The following is a 15,900-nucleotide window of genomic DNA, read 5'->3' on the forward strand; positions in this document are numbered from 1 at the left end:
TCCCAGAAAGGACGGTAGACCATTGGATCATTAATTTGGATCCATTTGGTACACACACACACACACACACACACACACACACACACACACACACACACACACACACACAGAAAAAGGAGGACAATCATCTCAATAACGATAACTACAGACTGAGTGAAATTGTTTTTCTGAGAATGACATGAGAGGAAAAAGAATATCTTTTTTTTTAATCTCCCCTGTGTCACATTAGTGTATGTGTTTCAGCTAATTAAAAGCTCACATGGTACCAAAGTTATCACTCAAAGCATGCATGTGTGCGTGATTTTCCACTGACAGGGCACATCATTTGTGTTTTGCTGCCTGTTTCTATCTCCTCGCAACCCTTTTTTCTCCACACTTGTCCTCTAGCTTCGGATCAGTCACAGTACTTGGTAGGGTTTATGACTCAAAAATAATTTTCCACACAGATTACTGCCACTGCACCATAGAGTCGGTCCACAGCTAGCGCCATAATGGCCGCCTGTCCTTGAGTTTCCGTCCTTCACAAGCATATCAGTGTGACCACCACACATGGGAAACACACACTGGAGCTGCCTTGTGGCTGGATATGAGAAAAGAAGCACATGATAGTGCCTCTAATCATTAAATCTATGATCCGGGATGACTACTGCCAGTTATAGAGGAGAATAAATGTTGCCTGAGAGTTCAGGACTTTGCAGCGCAGGAAAGCCATTGAGGCTGTGTTGCCAGTGAACAGCTCTTTTGAAAAGCTCCTCTGCGATTGTTACATTTAAAATAGAAAAATTCTAAACTTTTTTTGACAACAACTTCAAGCAAAATCAGAAGGTATTGTCAAAGTGCATTACAGTGAAACACATTGAACTAGTCATCGCCCTGAACAAATAGAGCAGCAATGATTTGCATCCCAGTCTCCGGACTGAAAGGGGCAATCAATGTGCTGTGCCAAAATGGCCTTTCACTCCATCAGGACTGTGAGGGAACTGTGAGAGGAGCTTCAGAGAAACGAGGCCTGCTGGTTTCTACAAAGAGGCTTGAAATTCAGAGTGATAACTGACAAGACAAATCACAGACTCTGTTTCTCATTAGAAAAAAAGCAATAATTATTCTTGTGTGAGCACATATTGTTGTATGAGCAAGTTTATCAAGGGAGTTTTTCACTCTGTATGAATGAAATAACCACATCAGCAGTGAGCGTTGCAAGACAGTGAATGGTAGATTCATAAAAGTGCAGCCATGATTCAGCAGCACAATGTGGGCTTCAGAGTCCTTTGAGGTGTCAGTCACTGCTGACTCAACTGACCGTTACGGTGATCTCTTTCCCTCTAACATAACACTCGTTGAACATTTCTCTTGAGACAACATCCGCTACTACTCTTGATTGTGTTTCTGTCCATGCCACCACCACCCAGCCCCCTGTCTATGGAAGCAGACCCCTCTCTCCTCCCTTCCCAAAAGCACCCTGAACTGACAGCAGGGACACAGATCCTGACTCAAACAATTGGGCCTGTCACTTCCAGACCAGGCTTTGTGTCTGAAAGCCAGGGTTGGCGCTCAGTGCCAAAGCCGCAGGCTACAGCATCCCCTTCATCACCATCACTAATCTGCTGTAGAGACACATGTGACAGTGTTTCACATTTAGAGAAGGGGTTAACATGAATGAATGGATGACAGGAAGAGCTAATGGTAAAAAAAAAAAAAAAAAAAAAAGAGAGGAGAGGAGAGGAGAGAGCTGCAGGAGAAAGGATGAAAGGGGCGGTTGTTTTGACTGCTTCATCCCACGGATAGCATGAGTCACACACCTTTTTTCAATGCCACAAATCTGCCTCTCCTCCCTCTCTAATTGTTTTCTTTACAGAAAGATTACTGCAATCTTAGTTGTTTGTGTGGGTGAATGACAGTAACATGCAGAATAAATAAAATGGCATATTTTAGAGTTTCAATTGCAAAATCAAATTGAGACCATAAAGAGTTGAAAAATATGCTCAATCATAAACAAAGATCAAATGGAGTTAATTCTTAAATGTATGTGAATGGATGATTCTTTGGTCATATAATAACTAAAAGTAGTCATGCGAAGTGCAACTGGACCTGCTGTTTGAAGACTTTTTCCACTCACATCAGCTCTACTGAGTGGTGGGGAGTTTAAACCTGTAGATCTTTCACTCTAATGAATGTGCCCTAACTTAATCCCATTAAATGGTGGCTTTGGGCAAATGGGCTGCATTAACGTAATAGTTTTAAAACATCATGTGGTGTATTGAGTACTTTTAAACATTCAACTGACAGATGGAAAACTGTGGAAACTGGAAGATTGATTATATTAGATTTACTTTTCCTTCAGAGATCTGTACAAAACTAGGGTTGCTTTTTAAAATAGGCCTACACAGCCGTTTATCAGATAGGCAACTATGAATCACTCTCACAAAATGGACTCCAAACTAATTAAAATGAAAGCTTTGGAGGGATGCCAAATAGCAACTGTAAAAAGACTGAAAAAGGGAATGGTGACTATCTTGTGTTGTGGGGGACAAATTTATGATGTGGAGTGTCATAAATTATTACAAAACTGGAAATAGAGTCAAAGTCTTCCAGTATCGGGGCTGGTAGTGACTAAACACTAGTATTTTGATGGTGTCTCTCAGATGTACAACAATGAAAACAAAACATGTAATGACCCTCACATCTGTCATTCTGTGCTCTTCACACTGGCTCAGTTCTAGTACAGTATTGTGTTGTTGTTGCACTGTAGTATGGCCTGTGATTGTGTCTCCTTGCTTGGCTTTGTAGTTTGTTCTACTTATTGATTTCCAAGCATCTCATTATGGTTATAAAAACACAGAGAATCAGTGGTATTACTGAAGAAGTCGTCTTCTATCAATCCATTGCTCTGTGGTGCAGGTATATGTTATTTGTTATTTAGTTTTGCATCAATGGCACTGAAAAGTACTCAATGCAAACTCAACATAAAGAGGTTGATCTGCATGCAAGTGTACACCTGCTCTAGAGACAATACAGGGTCAGTCAGATAATCACATTGTGAGGGGTCTCGCTCATTTAACAGTGAATATTAATAATCAGTGAACAGCATCCAACATTTCCAGAATAATTACATCCAAAGAGAAATATTGACTGTCACATTGACAGTTAAGAAGCAGCAGTATGGCATTAGATTTGTATAAACATTACTTTTCTTGGGGTTTGCTTTAAATACTTGCTCTTCTTTTACCTCTTCAGTAGCCTATGATGTACCACTTTACTTGAGGGTGCACAAAAGGGATGGTAATGTAACGTGCAGGTAATCATTAAGTAATGAGGGATTACTTAGTAACTACTTAGTATGCACAAAAAGACTAACTAATGATAATTAATGAGCTGTTACTAGTTTTGAGCTGCTCAGTGGCTAATTCATAGCTAATCAGGAACAACTCATGAAGAGAGTGGTCAGCATGTTGATTCACAGATATTCATAAACTAATCATTACCTAATGATTCATTAATATAGTATCTCACAATCTCTACTAAGTCAACATTAACTGCTCTCGTCTTTGATTCAGAGTTATTCCCAAACTACTTGTTAACGATTAATTAATAGCATAGGGCCACTTGTATCACCTGCAACAATAAGTACTGCTTAGAAATTAACAATAATATAACACTGGGTTTAGGTAGGTGTCCTTCTGCAATGATCCCCAGCTAACATATCAAAAGCACTACTTCTGCTAATATTACACTCACTTTTATTAAAGCTACATTGTGTAAGAATTTCTCCTATCTAGCGGTGAAATTGTATATGACAACCAACTGAATATTACTTTCTAGCCCCTCCCCATTCCGAGTGCATTCTAACTCCTACAGTGGCCGAATTATTCCAAGAAGTATGACCAAATATCCCAAACATATGCAAGCTAAGTATCAGTGCTATCGTTATTCTGTATATTGTACGAGATTGTAATGCAATGTTTACAGCGTAGGAGAGAAGCAACGGAGGTTTGTGTTTTTAATATATTTCTCTGAGCAGTATAAACAATGTCAACGAAACCGAAGTTAGCTCTTAGTATCTCGTATATAATTTACACGCAGCTGTTCTAGCTGTGGCTCGTCTGTGTTACAACTGCACATGACATGAGTTGTCTGCCAGGGAAATTATGACATATATGATTACGTTTATGTTACAAGGTAGACAGTCCTTTTTCATCATTGACGCGAGGAAAAGTATCGTAGACGTTATTCTAGCGTTATGCACAACCATACTATAGTTAGCCAAGCAACTATAAAACTTTGAATTTACACAAATAAGCAGAATTAAAACATAGCAGAAAAATAGTCTAAGAATAGAATAAAGTACAAATACAACAGATAAAATTATCAATAAATAAAAGACATAGGTTACCCAAAAGCTAGCCTGAACAAGTGAGTCTTCACTTGTCCTTTAAAACAGTCCTCATTCTCAGCAAACCTAATGCTGGTTGGCAGGGCATTCCAGAGTCTGGGTGCCATAGCGGCAAAGGCTATATCCCCACGTCTTCAGACGAGTGCGTGGCGTGGATAGCAGATTTTGGTTGATAGACCTGAGAGACCGGGAGGTCTGTGGATGAATTATATTGGCAAGATAAGCAGGGGCCTGACCATGTAGAGCCCTATAGGTTATGGTGAGAATTTTGAATTGGATCCTTTAGGTGACAGAAAGCCAGTGAAGGGAGCAGAGTAGAGGGGTGATATGGGTGCCTATGTTTGATCTAGTAACCATTGAACACACCACTATTTCAACTGACATGGAGTAATGTTTGCATAGCTTCATTATAACTACCATGCTTGATCACAGTTTAAAGGACTGAATGTAGCCTACCACAACAGAGTCATGTCATCATGGTTTATAATAACATCCGGTCTGAGGCGACTCCATTACATGTCGTCGAGAATAGGCGCAATCCTCCATTTTCAACAGGCTTTTAAATCTGCCGGCAGTCGCAAGTAATCTTCTCCCCATCCCTGGCACTGAGTGTAAAAGCGCGAAAGGCGGAGGGAGGTCCCTCTTTGGCTAAAGTATTTTAAAGATGGAGGTGCAACATGGCTGCCGCCATTCGAACGACTCGCTTGTATTCTGGATGATTCTGAATGGCAGATTCTATGCGTACGAGAATACTTTGATTAGTTGGTGGAAGTAATTACACATGAATGAGCACATATTTGTGACAGAACAAAGCTTTTTTTGCTAAGAATCAAAAATTCCACAAAAGTGACAAACAACACAGTTTTTAGAACTTTTACTTGCAGGCTAACTAATACTAACTAGTAGTACTAATTAGTAACTAGTAATTTTACTTCTTCATATTGCTGCTTATACTCAAGTGAATTATCTGATTACCTTTCCCACTATTTGGGACACCTCAAGAGCGCTTTGGCCAACATGTCAACTGGTTTCAGGTGGGGAAAATGGCAAAGACCCCAGTCCGTCACAGAAATGGTGGAGAGACAAACTTACAAGATTTCTGTAGTGACTGCAAACTGGCATAACCCTAATGCTTGAAGAGTGAGGCCCTTCCTGACAGCTGTTTAATCATATAAGAGACTTCCCAGCTCACCTCTGGTCTTTCTCCATCTGTCTCCAGCCCTCAGACTGGATGTTATTATAAACCATGATGACATGATTCTGTTGTGGTAGGCTACATTCAGTCCTTTAAACTGTGATCATGCATGGTAGTTATAATGAATACAAACATTACTGCATGTCCAACCTGGTCTCACGCCAGTTCGTGAAATAGTCACGTTATTTTGACTTATTGATTTGTGTACAGGTCACGATTTTGACGTTTATTTTGTGTACAGGTCACGATTTTTGAACGTGTACAGGTCACGATTTTCGAACCTGCTCTGGGGGACGCAACAATGGGGAAATGAAGCGCCACACGCCGGCCACAACTACAGGACGGACCACCACATGTGGGACGCGATACCCGGGCGCATCCCCAGGCACAGGGGCACACAACAACGGGGAAACAAAACGCCACACGCGGGCCACAACCACGGGACAGGCCGCCACTCGCAGAATGCGATCCCTGGGCGCAGTGGCGCACAACAACGGGGAAATGAAATGCCACAATAACGCGGAAAGGAACTGCAACACGCGGGACGCGATCCCCGATCTCCGTGGGTGAAAGTCCTGTGTTGTTTGACCCATCCACCACCCCGACCAATCTCCCTGCCCGGACTTTGGCCTTATCAATACTACTCGCTACCGTAATCGTTCTGTGATCACGAAATATGCTTCCCATTGAAATACATTGCTTTACAATTCGTAATCACCACACAACAAAAAACAACATTATCGTGTCCTGTCCACGAATCAATAGATTCAATAACGTGACCATATCACGAACTGCCATGAGACTGGGCTGGCACGTCAGTTGAAATAGTGGTGTGTTCAATCGTCCATTTGTCCTCCTTCTTAGCTGACCCAGGATCTGATAATAGATCACACATCAACAAGACATTAAGGACCATGCAATTTTCCCTTCAAACCTCACTTGACCACAGACTGTCCTCCCCCTGCTGCCAGGATTGGCTAACAACGCACATGTATGGCAGTAGACGCTCAGCACTGTATACCGTCTAAGGATGGCGTCAAGGTCATTTGAGGGTAAGTGAGAAAAATAACAAGCTGTGTAAGCAAAGAGCCATCTGAACACCCAGCAAACTGTCCCGTTGCTTGTTATTCCTCGCACACGCGACTGTCAGGAAGAGCAGTTGACATTTCAATGTGTTTAAAATGCATCCGTATTGAAATCAATAATCTGCTGCAATCTCACATCAATGTATCCAGAACATATAGTGCGCTTGAGGAGCATTCAAAAATAACTCGGGTGTCTCAGTGCATCGCAATGTGATATGCTTCCCGGTATTACTGCACGTGTTCGCACCTCAGAATAACAATACCAACAACACCCTCCGCATACAGCATCACCCTGCAGGGTACGAAAGCCAATACAACTTAGCTACTCGGGAGAACATGTATTGAGTCCGCTTAAACATAAAATGTTAAAAAAAAACATTTAAAACAGTGCAGCTATCTATAGGGCATTTAAATGGGGGAAATACAACAGCGTCAAAGAAAACAGGTGTGATCATATCTGTCATTAGCCTAGTTCCTGAAAATGATCGTCCATCATTCCAGCTGCAAATTAGGAATTTCTACTGGATCATTTCAAACTGAGGGCTACAGTTGTTGGAGCTTCTGTACAACCTGGTCTGTGCCATCCCATATACAGCCTAGTGTCAAAGCAATTAACGCGCCATGCATTAGACATTTAAAAAGGGCACTTTACCTGGTAGCTCAGCATGCTCTCGGGGTTGTCGCCGGGCATGCTCGTGGACTTTGGGTTAACCTGCTCAGTGTTTCGGGGTGTTCAGGTGAGTTCCACCAGTTCTGGGGGGCTAATCAGCCTCTCAGCGCTGTCTTATAGGACGTAGCCTAAAGAAGCAGTTCACGAGTTGGTAACAGCAGCTGCTTCTGATTCCACAGACATGGTGAGTGTAGACATCTCTTCCAGATGAGGAAAAAGGTGAAAAGGATAATTTTGTCCCCCCCCCCACCCCTCCGGTGTTGTGATGATTTCCCGGCCGCGCTTCCAGCTCCCCTCCCTCTTGTCCTGGCTGTGGGGGCCGGATGCAGAGAGCATCGCTGCAGCCTTAGCCAATCACAGCGCAGAGGCACACAAGGAGCTGCGACGCACTGCTGCTACCCAACACAATAAAGCAAAGACTATTATAGATCTTATAGAGCTACGTCACTCTGCACAGTGTGCGGTCTCGCAGCTTCTCACATTTTAGCTGCTAAGTGCTGGACTGTGCCCACTGTGCACAGCAAGTGTTCTTTTTACTATTGCACTCCACGCAGCTACAGTATTAAAATCATTAGAATGACTAAATATATGCTGGCAAAACTATGTTAACCTATGCTTATTCCCCTGACTTATTTTTTTTCTTTGGTGGAATAAAGAATAGGTGGAAGAAGTGCTATACATTGCCAATAACAGTCCTCCTGCATTCATGTTGATGGTGATGGCACAGTGGCTATAACACATATGTCTTTGATGTGAGAGAACTGGATTCGAATCCCCACTGTCCAAAGTGTCCCTGTGCAAGACACTTTACCCCTATTGCTAGCAATTGTAAGTCGCTTTGGATAAAAGCGTCAGCCAAATGACATGTAGGCCTAATGTAATTAAACGTTCACTGCAGCAAAATATAGCTTACTTCATCTTTGTATTAAATAATAGAGTTTTATGTTGTTGTAATATATTATTTTATATTAGGCTATATTATATTATATTAGTATGATCAAATGGAAATATAAGTAGGTCTAAAGCAGGCCTAGGCTACCTCAAAATGTAGCCTACAGTATTTATTAGTTATGTTCTACCATTGAAAAAGAATATAGCCTAACTGCAGGGTTGATACAATATACATGATATTGTAAATGAGCTGATGAGACATGGAATGGCGATATATTCTTCAGTAGTAAAACATGAATGCAAAAATGATCGGTGAGCACATTAAATGAACCAGAGAACAACACATTATTGACCCTGTAACACACACTAGAACATACTAGAAAGCCTTGGCTGCCACCTTGTGGGAAGGTGAAATATTGCGCCAAATAGTAGGAGAGGTCCATCTGTTTGTTATATCAAATGCAGGACAAATAGTTCCTCTTTAACCACTGCTGATATTCGCCTATTGATAAGAAGGCACAACATATAAAAGTGAGCAACATCCAGATTGGCCTCAGCATGAACTCTCGTTGGATCAGAACAAATTAAGTATGTCCTCCTGCCGCATTGACAAACAAAAAGGTCCTCAGCCCCTATAGTTTACTGAGCTCGCGTCTGGTCCAGGCTAACTGATAACTGGGCTGGGGCATGTCGCCTACACGTGTGAGCTACACTGTTAAACTGATAGCGTCAGATACAGTGATCCATGTTATTCAACGCATGGCTAGAGCCTAGAGGTGGGAGATTTTTCATCGACCTGCGTCGGCGTCCCATTTCTCCTGTCCTGGGTACGGTTGTTGTGGCAACTGTAAACATTCTGTGGGAGCATGCACGGTTGTTATGGGAACGGTCTGTGGGAGCATGAAGGAAGCAAGACTGAGCGAGTCGAGGCGACAACATTAGGTTCGTATATTAATGTTCAAAGTCAAATATCTTTTGTTTTTGTTTGAGGAGTATTTTAGAAACAGTTGGTATGTCTAAAAGCTATCACACAGAGCTTTGTAAATCCACGGTCGTTCATCGCGGATATAGCTTACTGTAAATGTGTTTCCTAATTGCTTTTATTTTTGTGCATGCCTACTGCATGTCTGCCCGCGCGCGTGTGTGTGTGTGTGTGTGCATGTGTGCGTGTGTGTGTGTGCGTGCGTGTGCGCGCGCGCCTTTTTGCGCATGGGTATGTCAGCGAGAAGATGTGACAGCCAGTCAGCTCTGTCCAGATTTAGATGTCTGCTTGACCCAATTTACATCCTTCTTCAGTAGCTACAAGTCAACGTGGGTGCCATGCAGTTCATATAATAATGTTTTATCTTTTTATTCTAGGGCTGCACAATATATCTTATTGCGAAAGACTGCGACATATTGCGAAAAACACAGATTTTTTTTTGTGTTAGTTGAAGGAAAATATCAGCAAAAAACTGCACTTTAAAATGTCATGTCATTCTTTTTCTAGTGGAGCCTTTATATTCAATTCAGTGTTCAAATTGTTCAATAACAGAATGTTGGAAATGATTTCCTTTCATTTGTTTTAAATTCAACAAGCAATTCATTGTATTAGCAGAATACTGAAAGCAGCAGAAATGCAGAACTGAGTACACTTTAATATCTGTTTATTTATCGCAAGTAATATCGTTATCACTATATTCAACAATAATATCGTGCCGCCCTAGTTTATTACTCAACTGCAGAGTTTACTAAATATGTTGTTGGTCGGACAGTGATAAGATTGATGTGGAAATAGGAAGAATACATTTGTACAAGAGTTACGCAAGCAATATGATGTTGAAATAATGCTGTTGAACATATTTCTGCTCCCACAGAACGGAGCACTGTACGTTGATTAGCGAAAGAGAGAACTATATAAACGTAACATGCAACAAATGCCAGGTAACTGAATAGAAATTGGCATATACAAATACATGCACATGCATGTTCACAGCTACTTTCTACTGAAAGCTGACCAAGCAGTTTGTCTCAGTGTTACAATCCACAGTAGATCCAGTGGAGGGGAGGTTACGTCGCAGTGTGCCAAGCCTGCCAGCAATCAAGCCAGACAGGCTCAAAACAGCTAAAACGCTGGTGGAGAAAGCAGTAAAGGTGATTATATGTCCAAGCCAGACGTCACTGAAACGCCTCTGCATTTCAACCCACTATCCTCTTAAGTGCTATGTGTCCTATTTGACTCCTTCTATATCTCGTTCACTTATTCTCAGCTGAGGAAAGTGTTTTCAGTGCAGGGACCCTACCCTGTGATCCGTGCTGCCTTATGGGCCAGAGGGTGGGTAGAACGCCGTTTACCCCGTCCTGTCCAGAGAGCCCCTCATTGCCATGGCAATGAGGAGGATGGTGATGATGGTGATGTCGGTGCTGATGCTACTGGTAAGGCTATGGAGGACAAAGGCCTAAGAGCTACGAAATGAGACATTTATTATTAGAAACAAGATGCAGTGTTCATGCCAATAACACTCAAATCTCACTGTCTCAGCTGTATAAGCGACTGAGACACTGGGAAAAGAATGGATGTGTATTATAAGACCCTGCACACAGTAATACAAATAAAGTATTATCAATCAGTCTTTTTTTGTCTGTCAGTTTAGTTTGGTCTAAAAGAGAGATCAGTAATATTCTCTCTTAACTGTCAGAGCTGAAAGTGCAGGAGGAGTTACCGTATATGTAATTGGAGCACTAGTTTAGATGGATACATCATGGATACCCCTACACCTGATAAATGATACATTGTGCACTACATTACAGACACCAACCTATAACAAAGACCCCTACCCTCTTAACATACCCCTGTACACAAATATAAGCCTGTGTGCATGCACCCACTCAGTCTTCACTTATCTTTTTACAGAGAGAGTGGATGAAAGCGAGAAAGAGGAGAACCTTGATGACATGTATGACCTTATGGTAAGATAACATGATACTGGCATCTTGCACAGTCTGAAAGCAATTGAATGTGCTATTATTGTTGTTCTTGCCTTACTTCATTTCCATGTGTCTTTTTTCATCATGCTCTGCATTCTAGCTCAGTCAGCTTGCTAACTTAACTTGTTGTTAACTTCTTCTAGTCTCGCCTGGTTCGAAATGAAACAACATATTTCCATTGGACAACACGTCGGGATTACATAGACTGTCGCTTCTTACGGAATGACCAAATGACCAATCACTATGCAAATTCTGTGTCGTTTACTACCAAGGTCTCATCTCTTATACAAAAAAATTAAAATACAAGTTTTAACTTTGGCCAAAAGTCAACTAGTACTCTATCGCCTATGTATGTACTGTATATATGTCTGTTTCTTTCAGGTCGGGCTCTGTGTGAACCTGCGTAACCTTCAGTGGTTTGATACAGGAGATCCTGACACCTTCTTCCCAAGATGCTACAGACTTGGGGCAGAGGATGAAAAGCATGCATTCATAGGTCTGTCTGCTGTATGGCTTTATTACCACATATCCAAAATTGTGCTCTATCAAAGATGCAAAGATGTGTCCAGGCGTTAATGGAACTTGGAAAAATAAATGCACAAAGTTACAAGTGGACTAATCACACCAGCAGTCTTAGGTTTATTAGTGCTACAGTATCATCTTTAACAAAACTGCGTGCCCTTTCTCTCTTTCTTGTGCTTTTATCTTCTCCCTGTTTTCTATCACAATGAAGACGATTTCAAGAGGACAGCATGCACCAGCCTGCTGCAGCATGTGGTAGAGACAAGCAGATGGAGGAGAGATGGAGCAGAGGGTGGGGAACAAAAAGCTAAAAACAGTGTATCTGATGGTAATTGATGGCCATGATTCTATGATGCCAATCTTGTTTGTCTCTACAGAGTTGAATAATGTGGAGCATCGATTTGTTGGTCCAGGAATGATCGACATGGCTTTGCACGTGTGTCAAGAGTTTCTCAGTGTTTTAGAGCACGGTGACATTGATGTAACTGTAGAAACACCACCCTCGGCGCAGGAACAGCAGTGGGCAGAGTTTCTGCAGGACTACTACATGGTTGTGCAGTGAGTATGTTTTCTGGGAGCTTCTTGGGTTTGCTAGAATGATCCTTTCTTAGGTCACACAGAACGGACAGCCCAAGTTAGCTTATCAAATGAATATAGGTCATTACAAAATGTAAAAATCATCCTAAAATGTATCTTAAAGAAAAATATATACATACTTTGTTCTTTTTAGATGAGGTTCGGAAGAGAGTTACACATACAGCACGTATGTATATGGCAGATAGGTTTAGGGTTTGTATTAAAGTAGACAGCACTGTGTCACTGTGTACGTAAAATAAACCGCATGCTAATATTTATAGCGCACTATTTTGACAGTTGGTGTACAGGAAATTGATGCAGACCTGCTGTATAAACATGTATGCAAACAGACTTCATTGAGCTACACCCTCAGAACACTACTGTCTATTTAAAATAAAAACAATCTGTGAGTAGCTCCTCCAATTCCCTTGTGTGTGCACTGGACAATAATGTCCATTAACACAACACTCAAAAATGAAGGGTTTTGATATTCATTGGTATTGTTATTGGTCATGTTTTCTGCTGTAAATATACAGTATGCCTACTTACATAATCACTGTACAGTATGCAAGCACATGAAGTAAAGCATGACAGTAAGATTTAGTGAATCTGCACATTAATAAATTCAATCTGTGAGTCTATTGTTTGTGTGTAGTGAAGGTGTATTGATCAAGGGTAGCAGTGTGTTTGTGGCGCGCTGCCAGGCCATGTTGATCAGACTGCAGGAGGTTTGCCCTCAGCTGGATACAGATGGACTAAATAACATCTGGATCATCAAACCAGGTGCTAAGTCAAGAGGACGAGGTGAGTTTAAAAATAAATGAAAACAAAAATAGTTACATAGTGATCTTATATATTAATCTTTGACTTCCCTTATACTCAATACTGAAATAAACCATACCGTGTTGATTTGTTTTGTGAATATTATGGTTGCACCAAGAACTGGGACATGCAGATGTTACTATTGCTTCCTTTTACTACGTTTATTAGAAAAAATAAAATGATAATGCCCACAATTCCCCTGACCTTCAGTATGATAAAGGAATGTTAGCCTGCTATTTGTTCAGAAGGTCATCAGAAACACCATGCCCTCTTAGTTTAATGCAATGTTTTGATGCTTTTTTTTCTTTTCCATGTCCCCTCAACTAACCAGGTATTATTTGTATGAATCGCCTGGATGAGATTTTGGCACTTGTGGATAGTGACAGAGCCCTGCCTAAGGAGAGTAAGTGGGTGGTTCAGAAATACCTGGAACGTCCTCTGTTGGCCCATGGCACCAAGTTTGACATCCGCCAGTGGTTCCTCGTCACCGACTGGAACCCTCTGACTGTCTGGTTCTACAGAGAGTGCTACCTGCGGTTCTCTACTCAGCCCTACTCGACAAAAACTCTGGACAGGTCAGACAAAAGAGAGATACGAATTTAATATATTAACTATAAGATTTGTACTTGACCTACTGTCTTTTGTATCTAAAGTGCTTTGTGGAGGTTTTAATTTAACAATGCAAGATAGGACCACATTTCATTAAAAGCACATTTTACTTACACATACCTTCATGGTTATTTTCCTTAGCTCAGTCCACTTGTGCAACAACTCCATCCAAAAGCACTTTCAGCCATCCTGTGAGCGTCATCCAGGAGTGCCTGAGGACAATATGTGGTCCTGCTCTCAGTTTAGGGCTTTTCTGCAGCGGCAGGGCCATGGGGCAGAGTGGGAGTCAGTGGTGATTCCGGGCATGCAGCAAGCGGTGGTTTGCGCCCTGCAGACATCCCAGGACCTGGTCGAGCCCCGCAAGGCGAGCTTTGAGCTCTATGGAGCCGACTTTATATTGGGCAGAGATCTGAGGCCTTGGCTTCTGGAGATCAATGCCAGTCCGACTATGGCCTGCTCTACTGCTGTTACCGCTCGCCTCTGCCCTGCTGTGCAGCTGGACACACTGAGGGTTGTGCTCGACCGACGGACTGATCCTAATGCTTACACAGGAGGATTCCAGCTAATCTTCAAACAGGTTGGAATATATTTAAACGTCATGCTAGAGGCAATAGGTGTTCATTTCCAGGTGAATTATAGATGCTACACCAAACACATTGTGTCTTACTTTATCACCCTCCTAGGCTGTAGTTGAAGTTCCTCAGTATGTGGGAGTGAACCTGCTGGTGGAAGGAGCCCCCATAAGGCGATCCAGACCTCCACTTCATAGACAAACTGTTATTTCCAACCCTCCTCTCAACGTCCAGCTCCCTCCAGACCAGTCGTCTTCAGAAGAGGTTGAAATGACACATAAACCATCAGGTCAGAAATCCTATGCAGTCTCTGCTTTTCGCCACTCAGGCAAGGAAAACCGAGCTGTTGGAGAGAAAAAGAGGCAGCTGACATCAACATCTCCTAAGAGGGAATGTCATGGGAGAACAAAAATTCAGAATACCTCCTGTGTTCGCAGGTTCTGTCGCAATCTGGCATGGGAACAGCCTCTGGTGGTACACACTGAACCTCAGAGGAAGGCGCCTCGTTTGGGTTTGAGTGTCGGTGCCAGTGGGGCAACTCTGGTCCCACGAAGCTTTTCCTTTTCCCTCAGCCCCCCTCACAGCATGTCAGATTGCACATCTCAGGGCAACCCAGGCCATGGATCACATATCTCTAGATCCTTCCTTCCCCAGACAGCTTTTAAAGCCCAACACAGGACACCTACACGGGTCTTTCCTTCACTTCAGGGTCCCCTTCCTACCCTGGAGGTCTTTAGCTTACGACCAAACATTGTGGCTGGAAGCACTGCCTGTTGGAATCCAAACATGTCCTCTCATGCCAGCCACCGCAGGCATCACTTATTCCTCTGCTCTCAAAGGCATAGCATGGCCAAATATAAAGGAGAATTCACAGGGGAACATAAATACTAGAGGTATTATGTGTTGAGAAGATGGAAAGCAAGGTTTTGTTAGCAACAATATTGTTATCAATTTATATTGTAATAGGCTGGAACCTAATGAACAACAAATTATATACTATAATCACAACACAGTATGTGATTGTAGTACCATTAAAATTATTAACAGATTTTTGTTGATTCTGTCAAGTGAGATTTTCAAATTATTCACACAGGGCTTTACAAGGCAAATACGATTACTTTTACCTTCTTGTATTAGGAGTAAAGTGTCAAACATACCATATATGTCAGTGGTAAATTGTAATTAGGTCTTAGTTTGGCTGACTGGAATTTAAACCCTGGTATATGTTTTACGATTCTGTTATGAATGTAACACCAATCAATATTGTGTTGATGTTAATTTGTATTGAAACAAGCAAAATAAAAGTTAAAAGAGTTAATTCAAGTGTTTCCAGTGCGGCAAATAGTCCAGTGTGACAGGGCAGAAAATAATATAATGAAATGATTACTGGAAAAATAATTAGTTTTAGATAAATAGATAGATTTTTATTGATGCCAAAAAATGGGAAACAACGGTGTTGCAGCAGCAAAATATCAGACACACATTATATTAGCAGATTGTAGGTGTTTTAAATGCCCAGCAGGTGGGAATCTAGGCTCAATAATTTAACTGCATGTGTATGCCAAAGCCTTTCAAGCAGAGGGAATTAAAAAGGAAGGAAT

General features: G+C 41.7%; 2 protein-coding genes across 3 annotated transcripts in view; one reads left to right on the plus strand and one right to left on the minus strand.

Annotated features, from left to right (window-relative positions):
- Positions 1–7,638, minus strand: part of slc4a8 (solute carrier family 4 member 8) — a 28,138-nt gene extending 20,500 nt beyond the window's left edge. Inside the window, exon 1 of the mRNA XM_028575073.1 lies at positions 7,323–7,638. Within this exon, the coding sequence (XP_028430874.1) occupies positions 7,323–7,361 (39 nt within the window). The 5' untranslated portion in view covers positions 7,362–7,638. The remainder of the gene's footprint in view (positions 1–7,322) is intronic.
- Positions 7,639–8,926: 1,288 nt separating this feature from the next.
- Positions 8,927–15,508, plus strand: ttll3 (tubulin tyrosine ligase-like family, member 3). 2 transcript variants are annotated; one of them, XM_028576525.1, is made up of 14 exons: positions 8,927–9,173; positions 10,088–10,154; positions 10,246–10,364; positions 10,481–10,646; positions 11,125–11,180; positions 11,342–11,470; positions 11,580–11,694; positions 11,932–12,012; positions 12,098–12,278; positions 12,952–13,100; positions 13,450–13,693; positions 13,869–14,304; positions 14,411–14,588; positions 14,737–14,912. In XM_028576525.1, the coding sequence occupies exons 2-14, from the start codon at positions 10,139–10,141 to the stop codon at positions 14,814–14,816; spliced, it is 1,950 nt and encodes a 649-aa protein (XP_028432326.1). In that variant the 5' UTR covers positions 8,927–9,173; positions 10,088–10,138; the 3' UTR covers positions 14,817–14,912. The 2 variants fall into 2 exon arrangements, with proteins under 2 accessions (XP_028432326.1, XP_028432325.1); XM_028576524.1 differs by having other exon boundaries at positions 14,411–15,508.
- The last annotated feature ends 392 nt before the right edge of the window (positions 15,509–15,900 follow it).

This window comes from Perca flavescens, chromosome 4 (assembly GCF_004354835.1).
Source record: "Perca flavescens isolate YP-PL-M2 chromosome 4, PFLA_1.0, whole genome shotgun sequence".
Classification (NCBI taxonomy): domain Eukaryota; kingdom Metazoa; phylum Chordata; class Actinopteri; order Perciformes; family Percidae; genus Perca; species Perca flavescens.

Coding starts and splice junctions, on each gene's coding strand:
- ttll3 (XM_028576524.1), top strand. Junction 11,695..11,931: donor TGAAAAGCATGCATTCATAG/GTCTGTCTGCTG, acceptor ATCACAATGAAG/ACGATTTCAAGAGGACAGCA. Junction 13,101..13,449: donor TGCTAAGTCAAGAGGACGAG/GTGAGTTTAAAA, acceptor TCAACTAACCAG/GTATTATTTGTATGAATCGC.